This window comes from Alligator mississippiensis, chromosome 1, assembly GCF_030867095.1.
Source record: "Alligator mississippiensis isolate rAllMis1 chromosome 1, rAllMis1, whole genome shotgun sequence".
Lineage (NCBI taxonomy): Eukaryota > Metazoa > Chordata > Crocodylia > Alligatoridae > Alligator > Alligator mississippiensis.
In genome coordinates this window covers 93,557,245-93,578,419 of record NC_081824.1, presented here as the reverse complement: position 1 = coordinate 93,578,419, position 21,175 = coordinate 93,557,245, and the positions used below count along the sequence as shown (strand labels likewise).

The 21,175-nt window shown below is 41.5% G+C and overlaps 1 protein-coding gene across 1 annotated transcript in view; it reads left to right on the top strand.

The window, feature by feature from the left end:
- Positions 1 to 16,856, top strand: part of SCML4 (Scm polycomb group protein like 4) — a 92,958-nt gene extending 76,102 nt beyond the window's left edge. The window contains exons 5-6 of the mRNA XM_019499877.2: positions 4,859 to 5,004; positions 14,544 to 16,856. Coding sequence (XP_019355422.1) covers positions 4,859 to 5,004; positions 14,544 to 14,669 — 272 coding nt within the window. The 3' untranslated portion in view covers positions 14,670 to 16,856. The remainder of the gene's footprint in view (positions 1 to 4,858; positions 5,005 to 14,543) is intronic.
- The last annotated feature ends 4,319 nt before the right edge of the window (positions 16,857 to 21,175 follow it).

Below are 21,175 nucleotides of genomic sequence, written 5' to 3'. Positions count from 1 at the left end.
TTTATCAATGCCCTATTCCCTCCTGGACCTGTTTGTTTGCCTGGCATGTATTTAAGGAGTGTATTATTTATCTACACTTCTTTTTCAGATATTATCTCAGTTTCTACACTTCATTCCTTTGCTACATTCTTGCACCAATTTCAGTTTTGTCTTTATACTAGGTCATCCTTTTCCTTATGGCAATTCCAGATATTGGAAGAAGGCCTGACTACTGAGCTCAGAGAAAAGCACAAATGGGACAGAGCCTTTTGCTAGGAGAAGCTGAGGTTGTAAGCATGGGTCTTCCCATTTACTTCAGTGGGCTTTAGATAATGCCTTTGAGTTCCAGAATTTTTGCTGAAGTCCTCCTTTGTTCAGACATGCTCCTGTTCTTGGGCAGCAGCTGTTCATTATTTCTGATGTATTCTGCCATGGACTCCCCAAGATCTGGTTCTTTAAATAGAATCTATTCCCTTTCTTCCTCATCAACTGCTTTAGGAAGAATGGAAAAGTGCTTCTCTCTCCCTCCCTTTGATTGCCTTGGTTTCCATACCCCATTCCACTAATTTGACATTTTTTTTTGCCACCTGTCAAAAACAGGAAATTGGATTTGACCTAGATTACGATCTCTAAAAATAATTATTGGTACTGAGCACTCCCATCTCTTCGTAATCTGAGTATTCATTATCGTGTTGATTAATTCTTATGACAGGATGGCATAGGATACCCATGAGAGATGAGATTTCCTCACTTAACTAATTCCCATGTTAAGTTTGAATACCTTCAGATAGAAAAATGCACAGTGCTCATGTACAACCATCAAACAACTTTGTTTTTTAGTGGAGGATTCTTTCAGCAAAGTTATTTTATTTCCTTGTATAACATGAATCAAGTTCTGCATTTAAATGTGAAATGAAAAGAACTTGTGAATAAACCTATTTTCCTTAAGCCCCTGGATCAATCAACTACAAAACCAGAGTAACACATTTGAAATACAATTTAAAATATATAGACAAGGAGATTCATTGGATTTACTTTAGTTCAGGATTTTTGTCTACAAATGGATAATATCTCAGCTTCACTGAAGATGTGGTATTTTAACCTTTACTCATAGGCAGTATAAACTATTCATGTAAAATCAGTAGCCACATAAAACAAATATAGCCAAATAAACAACTAAAAATGCCAGAAAATAATCTGATTAAAGTGCTTGTGTTACTAACGCATACAAGAAAAGTGCAGAACCATGAACTTGGGTCCTGGAAGACAAGTGAAGAAGGCTTTCAAAGAGCTAATATTGCAATATAATTGTCATTTTAAAATCAATATGTTCTGTAACTGATTTAGTGTTTTAAAAAGTTATTTAAAACTTACAGGGACTTTCTAAGTTACCTTAAAATGTTCTATAAATATGGTCTCCTTAGAAAGGGTATTTGCATTAGGTTCGAGTTATTGATTATTCCATTATTGCAAGGAAACAAATGGGATTTCCTTGTCATTTCAAACTTAATTCTCCTCACTCTCCTTTTTTCTAGTAAAACAAATTTCTAATACATGTAAAGCTTCCTGCTGTTTCTAGTGATTCATCTGTTTCACTTTGCCCTTACACAGTGCTTCTGGAAGCAATGAATTTCAGACAAAAGCTGCTGGGCTATATTCTGCTCTCACTGAGGTCTTGGACACACAGTTCCTTAATGCCAGTGTAATATACATTAGTGTTGTGTGCTAATGTAAGTTACATTGATGTCTGGAGTGGACAAAAGACCACTTTCCCTGGATAACTGCTAAAGTAGGTGTCATTATCCTGCCTCACTAATAGGTGGTAAGATCCTGTAATACCCTGTTTGCTTTCACTCAAAGGCTACTTCAAGACAGAATCAAACATCCAGTGCCTACACCCTATAAATTATACCAGTAGTTTTACCCTTGATGCCAGATCTAGAAAGTTACTCTGGTGTAGGGCAATCCATTGTATGTCTGATCTTTACACCAGTGTAAACATGCCGTATCTCCAGGCCTTTAGATTAATGTGTATTCCAGTGTAAACCCATGGGATTACTTAACATTTACAATGGCATAATAAAAAACATGATTTAGCCTGCTTTTTTTACCTATGCCCATTCAGCACGCTGGAAGAGAGGTAGCACCAGTATCATTATCAAGGGCTTCTTATTGTACAGTTATGGTGTTAGGATAGAAATTTCCTCTGAATTTTTTGGGTGCAGCTTATCCGTTCCTCCAGCATTTCTGCCTTGATTTTCCTATTGCCAAATTTGGAATGAAACCCTGGATTCCTCTGCCCACTGACAAACTTCCATTTAAGCTTGTCATTTGAGCTCCCATTTGAACTGCCAATTGGCAGTTTCTAGAGCTCTCCAAACACCAGCCTGCAGCTGGATTAGATTTAAAGCAGGGTACCAGCTTGATCAAGCAGAATGGAAAAGGTGATATTTTAGGCTAAAAGAAATCAGAAGCAATTTCTCTGTAGTTGAGCCTCTACCTTAGAACTATTTATCTTAGTTCTTTCACTTGTCATGGACAACATATTCTACATTTCTGAGGATCCAATGGTTGGCAAGGTTTATGCCTTTCATTTTACACTCTATCTTTGCTGCTTTATGCCAAAAATTCCAGATGGTCTCTTAACCATTGTGCATTGCATTTATTCTGCTAGTGGAGCCCAGAGTTGCGTGATTCCATATGAATGCCATTACTAGCCATCAAATTAGGGAACCTGCAGCTACTCCTTGCCCTTTATATCCAGAACAGCGACTTAGTAAATGAGAGTATAATTATCATGATATTTACATCACATCCCATTATGAAGCCCATCAACCAAATTTGCACATCCATAGTGCAACTGCTTATTGGAAATTGTCCTTCGTAATTGCTAAAATAGACCTCATTATCTTATACCGGAAGGTGATGGTTGTGGCACAAAAGTATCAATATACACATCCAGCAGATATTATGCACATAAAGCCAAATCCCGAGGTAATATAAATCAGTATAGCTCCATTGAACTCAAAAGGATGCCAGCTTATGGGAGCTTCAGACTAGCCCGTTGCTCAGGTGTGGTACCGTGCAAAGTGAGCATGGTGTGTGTGAGGGTTCGGCCAGGCCTGCAGTAGGCCACAAGGAGCAACCTGAGTGTCAGCAGGGCGGAGGTACAAGTTACCAGAGCCAAGAGGGGAGTTGCAAGAGATGTAGTCTGAGATGTAAGACAAGGTCAGGTGCCAGGAGTCCGACAACCAATGTCAAGTCCCAAGGAAGATCTGAGGTCAGGGTCAAGGAAGCCAAGCTGCTGGGGACACCAGAGAGAGCAGGGTCCATGCTGAGGTTCAGGACAGATCCAAGATCAGGGTCAGAGAAAGCTAAATCTGAGTGAGGAGCCAGGAGAACCAGAGAACAGCACATGTGAGTCTTGCCACAGACTGAGGTTGTATGAAGAAGGTGTGCTTGAAACCTAAGGCTGCAGGTGTGTTTATAAGGGGTGAGTGGCACTGTCAGCAGCCAGTCCAGTTGCAGGGAACTAGGGCAGTCACATTAGCCAGGGATTAGGGGCAGGTGTGACTACTCAGGTACTTGACCAAGCTGGGCATGCCCAATCAGTGGCCCTGACAGTATGGCAGTCTTATATATGATCTACATTTGGACAAGTTCAGTATATCTTTGGACAACTCAGGTCTTTTTTCCTCAGTGACTCTCAGACTCACTTCTTGTCTGCTGTGGGCTTTTCTAGGTCCCAGTTCTTCAACTCACTGGGTATCTTCCATCTCTCCATCTGACTGTTCTGTTCCTTCCCCCTCCCCATGCCTGGTCTCTTACTGCATGCATCTACTCATTAAAAAATGTGCTCCAACAGAGACAAGCAGGTTTTGGCAAATAACATTTTATGGGTCTATGTGCTGCTTCCTGCTAATGTGAAGTTTGCTTTGTGTAGCTATAAACAAATGGAAACAGCTTTCCTGTACCCTAACGTAATACCATTCTTGCAAGAGTGAGGCAGCATAAAAGGAACGTGGGGGGAGGGGAAAAAGGGGGAGGAGAAGGGTTACATACACGTGGAAGGTGAGATTTATAATTCTGCAGAGACTAAGAATAAAAATATAAATGCATTTTCATTCCAATGTGCCTTTATTGCTTTGATTTAAAGCTAGAGCAGGCTGAAGTGACCTTAAATCATCCTGGGTTTATACCATTAAAAAGTCACATGTGGAACGTTCATCTTAGTGCATTTTAGTATCTCTCCAAATAGACATCCATTGGGGATCCTCAGCTTCAAGAGCCTGAGATCAGGATGATATTGACTAGAAATGCTCCTTCCTCAGCTTCAAGAGCCTGAGAGCAGGATGATATTGACTAGAAATGCTCCTTCCTCAGCTTCAAGAGCCTGAGATCAGGATGATATTGACTAGAAATGCTCCTTTAAACTACAAGATAAGTCAGAATTTCTGAACACTAAGAAAAAACAATTTGCTAAATTCCCATTTCTTCCTCTAGTCTTTGCACTTGATGGCTAACTCCTTTGTTTAATGTCATAGTGTTCTGTCTCCAGGTGGGAGGGTGGCGTCTTCTTGAGCCAATATCCCTGCTGTCTACCGATCAGACAGCAGGAGCTGTTCTGTTAAGAGCCTGGCAGCTGGCACATTTTCCTTCCCCAGCAGGAGACTGAGGATTTCATGTTTTTTAACACAATCCACCAGCTGGGATCATGTCTCCTGGTAAGCAGTCAAATACAAAACTGCCAACCTCCCCCACAAAACACACACACACACACACACACACACACAAAAGCCTGAAGTTCAACCATATAGCAAGCACATTCTTAAGAGTGCTCTAAAACCAAGTAAACCAGTGTTCCTTTTTTTACCAATAGCCTCAAGTCCTTCACTGGAAAGAAAAGATATGGCTCGACCATCAAGCAAGAATCCTTCGACCTGGACCGTTGATGATGTGATATGGTTTGTGAAGGATGCAGACCCACACGCGTTAGGTCCACATGTGGAGCTTTTCAGAAAACATGTACGTAGGATGTTGGCCATGAAGTAACTGAGATATTTCAGCTTAGTCCATTGATCCCTGACTTCACCAAGTGAGATCTTGCAAGGCAATGACCATCCTCAACTCCCACTGGCTGCCAGTGGGAACTGTTTTGTACTCAGAAGCTTGTACAATAAGAACCTTCAAAGGGGCTCAGAGTAGTTTTGTGTTTTCTGGAGCCCTTGGGCAGGCCTGTAAGATCCTTATTACCTCCTGATAGAACACTGACTACTTCTAACCCTGTCAGTTCAAAATGTTTCTCTTTTAAGCTTCACATAGCCAAGAATTGCCAAAGCAAAGTGCCTGATACTTATTTCTACTGCTAGGGTGGTGTAAGAAGCCCTGCTATACTTAAGAACTGGGCCCAAAAGTAATATCTGTGATTCTACCCTAAGAGCATTTTATATGGCCTCCAAATATCTAGGCAGGAAAAGCCCAAATCAGGTCAGTACCTCACTTATTCCACAATGTTATGTATCTAACAGATGCTCAGTCTTCTTCTCTCTCACTCAAGATGATGGCAATCTTCTGTAGCATAAATAACTTAGAGTGTGGGCACCTATATTCACATAAGTATAGTCTTTCTTTACACTACTGTAAATGTGGAGTAGACACTAGGGCTGTGTGAAGCTTTGGTCCCTGATTCAATTCGGCGGAGATTTGGCCTGGTTTGGTGGCCGAATCTCCGAATCCAAATTGAATCTGGAGACCATTTAATCTCTCCGAATCGAATTGGAACCCTCTGAATCAATTCAGAGAGATTCAGAAAGATTCGGTGATTCGGACATAGACACAACTTTAAATGTTTTTTCTGCATACCTCTAGGTAGCTGGCAGCTCGTGAATGCTGTGATGCTGGGGCAGATGGAGTATCCCACGGAAGCGCAGGGGGCTCCCCAGCATGGTTGGCAGCAGACCCGGAAGTGGACCAGAAACACTTCCGGTACACTTCCGAGTCCGCCAGAGAGCACATGGGAGGGCCCCCCATGCCCTCCTGGCTCAGTGACTGGTGCCTCCTGGGTCTGGGGGGCACCCGGGGTCCCCCTGTGGCCAGTTGCCAAGCTGGGGGGACATGGGGGGGGGCCTCCCGTGCACACCCCAATGGACCCAGCCCCCCCACACTCCTGTGGGACACTCCATCCACCCCAGCATCACAGTGTTCACAAGCCATGCTGGTACCTCAAGGTATGTAGAAAAACATTTAAAGCTGTGTCTATTTCCGAATCACTGATTCCCCAAATCAGTACTGAATCTTCAGATTCAGATTCGGCTGAATTGAATCAGGAACAGTGATCCAAATCAACAACACGAATCACTGCCCCTGATTCGGGCCAAATCCAAATCCAAATCGAATAGGACCTGTTTCGCACACCCCTAGTAGATACACAACCCTACACTAGTCTAAGCTACTCAACTCTGGAGTAAAGTTACCCTTTAGAAACTCAGAAGCAACTATGCATTGATGTAAGCTACACAAGTGTATGGACTGTTTATCCACAGTTCTATTGAATTTTATTCCCAGCTAGCCATTTGCTCAATTAAATGAATCCATTACTGGCTTTCATGCCAACCATTGATGAGGTACTATAATAGTCCATATTTTGGGCAGCTCTCTCAGAAAGGCGGATTGTCTGTTCTATAATTTATAATTTAAAACAGTAAGACCAAGTTACATCAACATTACTGTTTTGTATGTCCACGCTCTTACCCCTCTAGCAACCTGATTTCTAAAGGAAAAATAAATGGTAAACATATGTCTGATGATGTGTTTTTTCTCTTGTATTAGATAGTGATGGACAGCCACATGCCCAAGAGTGTGATCCTTTTGCCCACTTCAGCTTGATCAAATTTGTCTCCTACCGTAATTCCCCTTAAAGTTAGAGGCCAGAGATTAACATCTAGGGTTCATAAATAAGATCTAAATTAGAAGTGTACCAATACACTGGTTTGATATCAGATCAGCACCAATATAAAGAAAAATCAACTGTGTTGGAAATCGGTTGTTTTTGCTTGATGCGGCCAATAATGTGGCCGATAAATGCCCCATGCATGTGTGCAGCTACAGCACGCATGGGGCTAGGAGCACAGCCTGGCAGCTTGGAGAGCTGCCCCTGGACAAGCTGTGGCTCTGTCCCAAACCCACCCCGCCCCACCCCAGCTGGACAGCCCCTGCCCCTGCCCCAAGCCCACTCCTTCCCTCACAACAGGAACCTTGATCTACCCCCCCAAGCCACGTCCCTTCCTTTCCTAAAAAACAATTTCTTCTTGTCTTTTACTTGGGTTGCCATCTTCAGCTCCATGGTAGCTTTGGCCCGTCTAACTGCCTCCCTACAAGCACGAGCAGAGGAGGTATATTCGTCTTTGGTGATCTCTCCCTGTTTCCACTTTTTATGTGCTCTCCTTTTGGCCCTTAGGCTGCCCTGGATTTCTCTGGTCAGCCAGGGAAGCCTCCTGGCCCCTTTCCCTCTTTTGCCTCGCTCGGGAATCATCTTGCTTTGTGCCCGAAGGATCGTTTCCTTAAGGCACAGCCACCCTTCTTGGGCTCCCATCCCTTCAAAACTCCTACTTTGCAGTGCGCCCTTGACTAATCGCCTGAGTTCATTGAGATCAGCTTTCCTAAAGTCTAGCACTTTCACCCTACTAGTTACCTTACCCACTCAACATCTTATGGTGAATTATATTATTAGGTGATCACTGTCCCCCAGATGGCTACCAATCTGGAGGTCCCCTACCATGTCATCCCCCGTTGCCAATACCAGATACAGTATGGCATTCCCCCTAGTGGGACCGTGTACCTCCTGTGTCAGGTGGAGGTCCTGTACACAGGTTAGAAACCTGTGTGAGCGGTGGGACTTTGCTGTCTGTGACTCCCAGCAGATGTCCGGGTAGTTTAGGTCCCCCATGACTACCGCCTCTTTAGCTTTTATGGTCTCCGAGAGTTGCCTCAGGAGCCCCGAATCTCTTTCTTCCCCTTGGTGTGGGGGTCTGTAGCAGACCCCTACCACCAAATCCCTTTCTCCTTGCCCCCCATGTAGCCTAACCCACAATCCTTCTACTTCCTCATCCCTGGATTCTGTCTTGATGAGGGTTGATGTATATTGCTTCCTGTCATAGAGCGCAACCCCTCCCCTTTTCTTCCCCACCCTGTCCTTTCTGTACAATCTATAGCCCTCAATATGTACTGCCCAGTCATGGGATGAATCCCACCAGGTTTCTGTTAGCCCCACTAAGTCATAGGTGTTTAGTGCAAGCAGGAGCGCTAGTTCATCCTGCTTGTTCCCCATGCTCCTAGCATTATTATATAGGCACTTGAGCCCTGCGACTGGTGCCTTTGCTGCCCCCCCGCTCTGAGTCCCAAGGGGCCCATTGTTTCTTACCTTCTCGTTTCTTACCTGTGCTGTAGTGCTGGTCTCCCCATGGCTTTCAGGTTCCCAATGCTCTCTTTCTTCAGGCTGGGCTGTCCTTGTGGGTGCCACATGGTTTGGTGGTCCACAGCTTCCCCCGCCCTCATCTTCCCCTCCCCCCGACGAGCCTAGTTTAAAGCCCGCTGGAGGAGATCCGCCAACCTAGAAGAAAACACACGCTTACCTTTGGGGGACTGGTGAAGCCCATCCCAGCTGAGCATGTCCCTCATCGTAATGTGCGGGTCATTGTCCAGGAAGCCGAAGCCTGCCTCGAGACACCACTGCCGAAGCCACCAGTTGGTTTCTCGGATGCAGTTCTCCTGCTGTCTTCCGCGTCCGTTCACTGGTAGGATGGAAGAGAATACCACCTGTGGATAGAGAGAGCGTCATCAGCATCCCAAGTCATAAAGGGAGATCCCTACTCTTCTTTACCCAAAGAGAAAATTTTAGTATTAGACTGAAAAGTCTGTCTAGTATAAAAATGTCAGATTTTTATTTTGCCATATAGCAAGTGATTATATGATTAAAAAAAAACAAAAAACACAGGCTAGGGCATAGTGCTCTGAAGTATGAGATGTAGTTAACCATGTTTCTCTGAAGTAAAATAGAAGGCAAAATAGATTTGTACCTTATAGACTAACCAAAGTTGACATGTATAGCACAAACTACAGCTCACTTTATCTACTTAGGTCAGTCTATATAAGATGCAAATCTACCCTGCTCTGAAGTACTATCAGCAGTACCTAGGTCAACAGCATTATAGGATTCCATATAGCACCCATAGTCCAATAGCATTTATGGGACCAAGTTAAAAGGCACTCAACACCAAGCTAAAGGTCACTAAAATCTTCCTTGTTATCCATTGCAAAGGACAATTTTGTATATTTATAGAAGCTACAACACACCTCAATTCAGTTAAGCCATTGAGTTTTTATCCCTGCAGTTTTTCAACCTTCAAATCTAGTGTGGAGATCCCAGAAGTGAGGGACAAGTGATTAGTCCATTAACCTTAGCCATATTTTCCTGTATATTAATTTTTTTCTATGAAGAAGGTGCATAATTTACTTTGAAGCACTTAAAGTCAAGGCCCAAAAGTACCTGAAATCACTGTTCGTCAACTAATCTTAGCCTTGGCACTGCAGGTATAGCAGGTAGGTGCCATCAAAAGGAAGGGGGAAAACTAGAAAAATCAAAAGAATGTCATACTATCTACTGCTCTATTATTTTAAAAGCAACTATCAGGGCCTGCGCATTAATTTACACTCACTATGACTAATTCTTTAAATTGGTGTTGGGAGATAATCCCCATGACCTGGTCTACCTCCACAACATGGAAACAACCAAGGAAGGCCGTGACTGATACTACTATGAACTTTCTCTGTGTTTTTTCCTCAAGGAAGGCACCTTTTACATGTGACCAAGCAGGAATTCTGTCAGGGGTGGCTACTGAATCAATGGATCTCCCACCTCCCCTACCGTCGTCTTTGCTTCAGCCAGTCCCAAGGGAGACTTTCTGTAGTTGAAAGCCTGCAGCAGGGTCACAAGCTGAGGAAAATCTAGCCCATAATTTAAAGGTCACTGGAGAGGACACAGCCCATAGCATGCAGAGTGATCTAACAGTTGCACTTCTGGAAATGAGTGCAAACTATTTCACAGTGATTTCTCAGTAAAAAGAAAAAGCAAGAGTGATACCCAGGAGAGCAAGAGCAAGAGGAAATAAAGAATTAAGGAATGAATACAAGAAGAATTAGCAATAGCAAACCAAACCAAGAGGGTGCCAAGAAGTGTCACAGTCTGATAGTTTAATTATGGTCAGTGATTGGCAAACATATACGTAAAGGAGGCTAAAACCTTTGAGTTTAAAGCAATTAAACCCAGTCACTGAGAATTACAACCTTTGTCTTCCAGTGATGGATACTGTAATTGTAAGCACATATCTTTTCCTAGATCTTCTTCATAATTATTATCTTAGCATTGTTTCAGTAGCCTGACCCTCTCTTCAATAGTGATTGCATCTGGTGACCTTGTTGGGAGGTGAAGCCTGTGTTTCCAGCTTCTCAAATAAGACAAATAAATTAGAAAAGTGGCCTCACATTGCATTTTGAACTCTTTTAAATACTAAAGGTCATCCTGCAAATGAAATTAAAATAATTACCAGCAAGAAAGCGGCCAATAAAATCAATTTCTCATGATTTATGGACTTCTAAGCAAGAATGGAGTTTGAACTTCAACCTCCTAGCAAGCTTTCCATCCTGAAAAAGGTCTTAGCAGATCATCAGAAATGCCCAAGTTGATATAGCAAAAAATGTACCAGGATATTGCAAGGCTAGGAAAGTAGGATGGGTCAATCAGTCACATGGAATACCATCACTGGAAACAAACAGGCACAGCTGAATTTTCTTAGTGCTAATGTGCAAGAAAAAATAGCACATAGAAAGAAAACTCTACTGAAATAGATAACCAGGTAAATGTTCAGCAAGGAGAAATGAATGAGCAGATACTTGATAAGATCAGAAAGTAGAGATGGAATCCAAAAAGGGAACATGGAAGCTCTATATTGAAGGTTCATAGTGGATTGGCTGCAGCTATAAAGGACCAGTAAAGACCTCACCATCCAAAAGAATGAGTAAGATGGGTAGAGCACTTTCATTACATACTGAAAAGGCCTCCTCCTAAAAAAAAAAATGCAACCTTGACAACACAGATTAGATGGAAGAACTTGAAGTTAATTGTGAGGAAATCACCTTGAAAGAACTTGAGGCAGCTGTCAACAAAGTAAGAACTATAAGGCAGCAGATTGGAGTCTGCACAATATAACTGTAGGTCTGCTCAAAGCAAGGAGCTATTACTCTTCAATCAGGTGTGGGAGACAGACAGTTGATAAGTATCTGTCAACCCCAGAAGAATGAAAAAAGGAGTCATCATAAAGAGATCTAAGTAATTGTAAAATCTGGTGTTGAATTATGCTACTGCTAGTCTCAGGGAAACTGGTGCCATTTTTCTGAATAGAATCCACAATGCTGTTGACAACAGATTTTTGAGGATAAACTTGTTTCCATTGCATTTGTTTTTGTATTGCTCCTATCTTCAGACTAGGCAATTTCATCAAACAAAGCAATGAATAACAGCTGCAACTCATTTTAAATATGGAAGCCTTTGATAATGTGGACATACTAGAAATCTATAGATTCCTTCCTTAAATTATCCAAAAACTTCCAGAGTCTTGATCAAAATGCCAAATGCACTGTGAGCTGCAGCCAGGAACTGATTGGTTGGATATTACCAATGAAATTAGGCAAGGATGTGTCCTCTTTAATTAGGCAAGGATGCTATGCAACAGAGCACTGTTATGGAAACTGCATTTCTGTGGGTAAGAAGAGTGCATGGAGACCTGGATTTTGCTGATAATATCTGTTCTTGAACACATCAATAGGCCAGTAGCCTTGTTAGACCTGCTAAACACTTGGGTGCAATTTCAGTGGGTAAATAGCATGCTCAGAAGACATCTGCTTCAGCTGCTTGCTCTATGGCAACCTCATTCTATCTGGGAAGGTGTGTACATCATGTGTGCAAGATGTTAGTCACAGAAAAAGCATAAGTGGTGGCTATTTGATTAGTGGAGGATGTGCCACCTACTTCTCAACCCAATAACCTAGTGATTTGAGCACTTGCAATGAAGCAGAAACCCCAGGTTCTAGGGCTCCTTCAGCCAAGAGAGGGTTTGAACAAATATGTCCTACTTCCTGGGACTGTGGGCTAGACAGTACCAGTACTCTCCACCCCTAATGCCCTCAGCACTAAGCTATGAATTTTAGTTATATTGTCCTAAGTATATTCCTATGCAGACTGGAGTCATAAAAGAGCAACAAGTCTATCCAAGGGAAGCTAGACTGTTTTCACTGAATATTCAACATAAAAGAGGCAAACAAAATAAAGAATGCCCAGATCCGAGAAAAGGCACAATTATCTTGAGCTGTGTGAACTGTTATGACTAACTTAACTGGGCCATGTTCTGAGAATGCCAGATAGCCGGCTCCCCAAAACAAGCTGTATTTTCAGTAGCCCAAGCCATAAGAAAAACAAGTTGACCCAGAAGAGCATCCTTCACAGTACATTCAGGTTTAAAACAGCAATTTTACAGATTAACAGCCTAAACAGATTAAGGACTTGACTCAGGGTAGGACTAGTTGGAAAAAATGTCTTCTGCCTTATGTACCTGGTGATGCAAGTCAGGCAGAGCTGAGAGTCAATTGACTTCAAGGCCTTTGTAATCTACCTGATCCCTCCTAAACTCTTCATTCCACAAATGTTAAAAAACCCATTTCTTTTTTTCAATGGTCTTGATGCTCTGCCAATCAAGCTAGGCTTTGTTCTGCAAGGCTGCTGTCTACTAGCTGATCCTGGTAATGAAGTTCCTATTTCACAGTCCTGCAAATTTGTTTTTACTCATTCTGATTAAGTTATTTATATTTGTTTCTGCTTCAATTTTAAACTGAATAATATAGCCTGAGGCTCCTAGCATATTAGTAAAGCTTCTTGTTTATTTTTATCTGGAGAAATGTGTGTGTTGTTTTTGCTTGTGATGAGGCACCTCACCATCTGCAGCCCCCTTTTCAAAATTGTAGATCCGCCCATGGTAGAGTCCAGTGGCGACCATCTATGTCTAGCATCTTTTGAGATCCTACTTAAGATGTTGAAGAAAAATGCCTGGAACTTACAGGCCTTAACCCAAGAACATTCTCAATTGCAGCCAGAAACTATGCACCCATTCCAAAGCCTGTCGTTGCCTTGCAGTTCATACTTGAGACAGCTATAGGATGTGTTGCTTTCACTTCCCCCTAAAGCCCTCCCGTGGTCTACAGCAGTGGTGTGAAATACAGTGGGTTAGATCACAACTCCTGTAAATCAACCCAATTCCATTGTCTTCACTGACTTATACCACAAGTGGTACTGCAGAGTTTTGGACTCTCGCTGTAGATTTCTGCAGCATTTGTTTGTTTGTTTATTTAGATGAGCTGACACACTATTAATAAAGAGAAATCAAGCAAACATGCTTTGCTTCATAAGGACATAGCTATTGCAGGATATTTAATTAAATATGAATGATGCCTCTTGGAAAGTACTCTTGTCATGTAATTTAATTTTGACCTTACCTGCTAATAATGTTAAAGTGGAAAGATATAAAAAACTCCACTCAACCGAACACAAATAAAAAACACAATTGACTCCAAACCTTTGACAGCACTTTTAAGTTCTGGGAATTTATTTTTCTTTATATTATGCAAATGTTGATCTTACCATATTTGACCATAATGTTATTTCTTCCTTTGTCTCAGCTTCCTAATAATGACAGGAAGGAGAGAGAAGGAGAAAGCTTTTTCCATCCTGGAAGGAAAGGGAATTGCTGGAATGAAGGGTGCTAATTGAATTAATTAGAAAGTGGCCACACTGCTGATCACTGCTGGGCTTTGAAGTCACTGGACCTGAGTTAAGCAGCTAAATTGCATGGGAATTTCATTAATTTATATCAGGGATAAATTTGGCCCTTTGGCTAATTTGAGTCCCACAAAAATCTGATAAAGTGATTAAGTTATTGTTAGCACCAATTTACAGACAAGAAACAGAGATGGAAAACATTAAGTGGTTTGCTCTGAAGTATACAGGCAGTTTGTGACAGTGCAAAGACTAACTTTTGGAGTTCTGAAGCCCAGTGCTGTAATCAGTCCACAAGATCTCATATCTTCTGCATCTTTTTCACCTGCATCTTTTTCAAAATTAGAAGTAGTCCAAAAAAGGAGCAGGAATTTACTTACTTGGTCTTAAAAATGATTGTTAATGATTTGTTTTTAATTTCAAAACTTGAAATTTGAAAAATGTTAACAAGCCTTATAATTGTTTGAACAAAAGGAAGCACTGTGAAAAATTCCTTGGGATTTTTTTCTTTCCCCACCTCCAAATTTTGAAACTGTAATGAAAATTCAAGTTGAAGAAATTTCATCCTAGTGGAGATGAAATAATGTGTCTGGATAATACCTCCGTTTCACTGAAACAACTGCTTCCTTGCTCTTTCAGCACTGTTTGTGGGTGATTTATCCTGATTTTTCTCTCTCTAAACTAGGAGATTGATGGCAATGCTTTGCTGTTGCTGAAAAGTGACATGATCATGAAATACCTGGGGCTGAAATTGGGACCAGCACTGAAACTTTGTTACCACATTGATAAACTCAAGCAAGCAAAATTCTGATATTTTCTTAAACAATGACACAATCTGAATGAAATCTCCAAGATAGCAGACTAAAGGTAATGTGTTGCCTTACAGAAATATGACCATTTGCTAATTGTTTTCCCCTCTTTTTTACAAAGGACTTTGTCTTTTTTAATACTTGTTCATCTTCAGCTTTTTTTATTCCAGTGGGGTATTTTTGGGTATTTCTGTTAATGATTTGCCAAAAAGTATATAATTATAATACTTATTTTGTACCATTAGTATTGTTATTATGATTATAGTAAGTCCTATTTTTGTAATTAGAAGTGAAAAATCAGAAACAAATACAGCTTTGGCATACATTGAGGATTGTTGAAAGGCTAAAGAAGAGTCACTCATTAGCTGCCTGTCAGCCTCTGGGGCATAGTCACTGACTTGCCATCATCAGGGTTGTAGTTATAATGCAAAGCCAGCAACAACACTGACACAGCACGCCTGGGAAATAGTCCTGAGTTAATTTCCTTTGCTGGTCAGATATTGTTGGGAACTGCCCCAGGTCTTGCACTATCTGGAAAACTTGAATTCTTTTGTTTAAAAACATTTTTTGGAAGTTTAAGTACTTTGTCTTCCCACTAGAGGGAAAATCCTAACACATTTCAGGCTGTAGTTGTGATGACATGGTGGTTTGGTGTGCTGGGGCCACCTTACATCTAACATGTGCACATTATGGAATTGCAGCTCCCAGAGTGCTCCTCATAAAATGTAAGGAAGAGTGGATAATTCCCAGTCTCTGGCATTCTCAACTGCCTGCTACCTTCCTAGAGCCGTTCCTGGGTGGCACACACTTGTGGCACCCTTAAACGGGGATATAGTAGAAATATTCCCTGAAGCTGAAAACGCAATGCTCATTGCAAATTTGCAGCACTGTTGGATTTAGAAAGAGGATGTTCTATTTCCTGACTGAAGCTACTATTGTGGTAATCATGTTAACTTTCAGCACATATGCAGATGTGCTGGGCTTAAGGTCTTAAATTTAGAATAATGTCCTTCCGCACCAAATAAAAACCAAAAAGATGATTTTCCACAGTCTATGTAGCCATGCCAAGAGAAGTATATTTTTGAAAAATTAGTAAATAACTTATACGTTGGCTATGCCTATATGTTCTATATGTATTTAAATTTGTGATTTATCAAAAACAGACATCAGTTATTCAATTTAAGCATTATTGTCTTTAATGGGTATCCAGATTGTTTAGCAAGGATTTAGCTTCATGAGATATTAGGGCTTTAATATAGCCAGACTCAATCTAACTTTGATAGTAGTTTCCTGAACCTGTGTGTGACAGTGATCCAATTGCACCACCCATTCTATTTGTACAGAAAAAAATGTTACCAAAAATACTTTGTAGAATAAAGCTTACTCTGCCAAAAGATACTAATTCAGGGCATGATCCTGAAAATACTTAGGAATGTCAGTAACTTTACTCCTACAAGTAGTTTCATTGAACTCATAGGCTGTGTCCACACAAACGCGCGCTTGCGTTTTGCGGTGCCTCATGGCTTTTCATGGCTACTCCCATGAAAAAAGTTACTTATAGACATGTATATAGGATTGGATATTCAAATGTCTGACCAGTTTTCAACAGAAAATTTGTTAGAATTGAAAACCTGAGCAACTGTGTTAAATAAAATTTTGTAATACCATGAAACATACTAAAATCTAAACTTAATCAGTTTTGGAACGTTACACCAATCTGCATCAGTTTACATGCATGTTGCAGAGACTGCAGATCTACTGAGTCAGATGTTAGCTTGAGATGTAAATATCTTTGCGCCAACATGAAGGTTGTACAGTTCATTGTTTACTGTTGTAGTTTTCAGGGTTGAGTCATTTTCCTGCAATATTTATTTAATCTACTTTAAATGCTAGAGCCTCAAAATGTGTAAGGTACTTGAAATATCTGGAGTGTCATCCTCAGAAAATCTTAAGACAATCTAGCTTTCTTACATGTTCTTTAATATAACCCATCTCTGTTATATGGAACTCATATTTTAATTCCTTAAATGCCCACCTCATTGTAAAATACCTTGTTCCAGAGTGGAGTAAAACATTTCCAATAGTGTTTTTCCACTGAAAAGTACCTTTTTGTCAAAAGTAAAACTTCCTGTGAAAATAGAAATGACATTTTACTTTAAATTGAAACCAAGTGCTTGAATAGTGTCAAAACAGAATATTTCAATATTTTAGAATTAAACATTTTGATTTTTTAAATTTCAGAACTAATTTATCTTTTGAAATTAATTTTAGATCATAATTTTTAATAAAAAAGGTGAAATCAAAGGAAAACGTTTCAGATAGCTCAGATATTTTTTACAAAATGTTCATTTTGTGACAAATTTTGAAATTTGATGTCATCCTGAAAATGCTTTTCCAACTGCAGAATTTTTCCAAAACCAAATCTTGAATTCCTTCACAGCTCCAGCCTGTAACACAGTTTCTCTCATGTTCTTTCATCTCCTTTAGTCATTCAAAATGAACAGCAATCAGAAGCCTAAAACAATCACAACATAATACTTATAAATTATTTAACAGCAATGATATTTTTACGTCTAATATGCTGAAAGAATTTCCATATGCTCTTGTGTGGATTTGTATATATAACCAGTGGTGCTGTTTTGTTTTATATTTAACTTTTAAGTATGACAGACTGTTGAAGCCATGATATTTAATGTTTTGTCCTTGGGGCTTTTTTAAATGGATTTTATGGCATAAGGGTGTAGCATACAACAGGAATTCCTTATTGCGTGTTTTTAACTGAAAGGCAATTAGGAGTAAAAAATTATTGTAGCAATATTGCAATTAGAACTAATTTTTCCCTTTCAAGTCTTATCAACAAGCATAGTTAAATAGCTCTGCCAGTGTAAAATGTGTCAGGCCATTTCCTCTGAACAAGCACTAAAAAGTCAGAACATGCATGTCATTCACTTCCAAATTAGATGCTATTTTAGACCGTGCATGTGCAAATTGCTTTGCTTGTTAGTCTGTTCATAGCTTTCACTTGAGAGTGTAGCCAATCAAGTTACGTATGTTTCTGAACCATTCCAAAAAGGTGTGTGTATGTATCCGTCAAAGCTATTGTGTGCGTCCAGGTTTTGCGTGTATCTGTTGTCTACCCTAAACGAATCATAACTGGATCAAAAGGCATTTCTATTACTTCAAGTAATTTAAATATTTTATGAGGATTCCCTTTTGTAAAAACATTAGGCAAAATCCAAGGACATGTGAGAAAGCTGTGTGGGTTTTTTTAGCTATTGTAGTTAACCCAGACTTACAATAGTAGATCTGCACCCTAACAACCCTGCTACTTACTTTCTAAAATGGCTGGCCAGTTCAGCCTATTCTGTTAACACAGATCATTTATCCTGCCTTCTCACTGGCCACTGCTGCTGCCATGGCCTCATCTCCATGATTGACAAATGCCTGTGTCCAAGGCAAGAGCTAATTTAGCTTCATGAATTGCCCCATGGGAACGCAGCGCAGTCAGCCTTCAACTGGACTGAGCTTGCTTTTGAACCTAAATCCCTCTTGCTTGGCAGTCTGGGGAGCTTCTACCTCTGCAGAGTTAACAGCCTCACTCAACATGACTGATGCAGGCAGTACCCTGGGGACTGGAAGTGCAAAGCATTACTTAGGGCCATATAGTGCCCTTAAACCACATACTGAATGCCTATAGCTAGTCAGTTGTCTTAAGGTGACACTGTCATTCCCCACCCCCCACTCTTTTACAGATGGAATGACTTGGAAAAATTTAAACAAACCATTAGGAATAATAAAAACCATTAGGAAAAATATTGAACTTTTGGTATGATTAGAAAGAGCAATAAAAGTAATATTTTGTTTAGCCAATGCCAGTAATGTATGGGGAACTTAAAAATGACTGTTAGGAAACAGGCTTATAGGTGTAGAGAGAAAAAGGTTGGAAACACTGGGCCTGATTCTCATTTTCACTGGTGCCCTTGTACATCTCTCTGGTGCAACTGCTCAAAGTACCCTTTATGCTGCTAGAGTGATGTAAATGGGCCTTAGTGAAAATGACCCTTCCCCCTGAAAGGTGCTTGTTTCTTGGGATGGACCAATCTGGAAGATACTGCTGTGTCTGACTAGCTGAGTAGCTATGGTTGAACGGGAACAGGAAGAAGGGATATTGTTCTCCTGTGTAGGCAGAGCTGAACAGTCCCTGTCGGGGGGCATGCTGATCCTTAATTCACAAAGTTACAGTAAAGAACATGCTTTGCCTTTAAAATACAGCACAAGGGTTCTATATAGAGAAAAAAAAACAACAGAAAAAGTATTACTTTAACCCCTGCTTGCAGCACTGCCCTCACACTTCACAAAAAGCAGCGAACCCTCTCTAGAAGCCACGCATGCTATAGCTTTATCAGACTGTTTCCTGGCCCGTTAAGTGGAACACAGCACTTGTAGGCAAGAGGAGGCTCACTCTGCAACCCACTGAAGCATGAGTGTAACTGTTTGCACCAGTCTCATTGGGGTCTGGCAAGCTGCTTACCTGCCTCTCAAGGCCTGATGACCGAGCACACAGTTCATTGTGGGGTGTTTTTCACAAGCGGCAGTCATTAGTTAGCTCCACCCCTTCTGCCCCAAAAGATGACGCAGGGTAGAAAATGAAGATTCACAGAATCTGCAAAGGAACGTGAGCTACACTGTCTCTGGGAAAGTGGAGGATGCTGGTGCATCTGGGCTGGGGAAGAGCTGGGGTCTGGATGAGCAAGTAACGCTAATCAGTGTTGAGTCTTCCTTGCTTCCTTTCTCTCTTGCTAGTTGTGCTTCTGCTTTACCCCAGCTCCAACTCAATGGCAGGAGCAGTGGGTGGAAAGGCATGGATGCCAGCTACAGAACAGATACCATGGTGGCCCCCAGTAGCTGGTTGGAGCCATACCACGTCATCCCTGCAACCCAGAAATCACAGGAATGCATGAGAACAAGCTGAATAAGTGACTCTTCCTCATATTCCACCTTTAGAGCAACTAAGGCTAGAAAGGGGCCAGCCCTGGGTACTGACTTAAGGCTAGAAAGGCGCCAGCCCTGGGTACTGACTTAGAGGGCATGCCAGTATGGCTTCCTCCCTGTGGGCATCTTTGTCACAGCTGGCACAGCCCTGTGCAGCCCAGTCACAGGAACCAGGCAGGTGCTGCTTCATGCCCAGTACACCACTAGAGGCAAAGTGAGGTGGAATAACACCCTCCCCCTACCTGAAAAGCTTTGCCATGGGAGGCATAGCCCTGCACCTAAGGTTTGGGGGAGACCAGGACACTACGAGTGGTCCCCGGAGAGATCATACTTCTGTCTGTCCCTTAGCAGCAGCAGCTGGAGCAGTAGCAAGCAGCTGCTGCCCAAGTATGGAGGGCTGGGGCAGGTAAGATTCCTCTTCCTCTCCCCTCCTTCTCCCCTCTTCCCCCTCCAGTGGTCAGAATAATTTTTATTAGTAGATGGTAAGGATGGTAAATCCAAAAAAAAAGATGACAAAGCCGATAGGGAAATATAAAACGCCCGGGCGAGGGACTAACAATAGAAGGATGGGGGTGAGGTTGGGAACGCAACTTCTACACACATCTCTTCCCCAGATCCTGAAAGAACTTGCTATGCCTCTGTTTTCCTCTGACCTTTGAGCCCACTGGATTCATTAAAACAGAAATCCATTGATTTCAGTGTGCTTTACTGAGGCCTTATATCAGGAGTATTACATTGAAAGTATCATCTGGTCCAACAACCCCTAAACCATCCCAGACAAATGCCATCACAGCATCTCTTCTGGAAAACCTTCAGTGAAGAAGATTCCACAACTTCCCTAGCAGGGGCATAACTCGGATTTTGAGTACCCTGGGAGAGAGTGGCCATGGCAGCAAGCAGGGCAGCATCACCAGTGGCTGCTATTCATGCATCCCCTCTAAACTGGTGTTGGCTTGGTGCCCTGTTTGTGAGCTCTGACTTACAATACTGTTCCCTACATGACCTGTTCCACCATCCTACTGTTTTATGGTCCAGACGTTTTCTTGAGATTTGCTCTAAATATGCTTTCCCACAGTTTAAACCCATTTCCTCATGTCCAGCCTTCCAGCCTTCCATGACAAGGGAAAAGAATGTTTTGCTGTCTTTTTATGGCAGCTTTTCAAGTAGTTGAAAACTGCTACCATGTCCCCCTGCTTAATTGCCTTGTCTCCAAACTAAATACACCTAATTCCTTCCATTTCTCCTCATGTGGCTTGCTTTCCAAACCCTATAACTCCACTGAAGCCATTACTTACACTGGTGTAAAAGCAGCATAACCAAGAGGAGATTCACACCCACTGTTCCAATCCAGAGAATTATCCTGTGCTCTTTCAGTCACATGTTATAATCTGTATATCAAACTGGTTTCTACATATGGATTTTCTCTGTTTCTAGCCAACTCACCCCTTAGGGTTAGCTTTCAAGTGAGCACTCTGCTGGCATATGCTTTTTCCACATCAATGGACTTGGGGCTGTT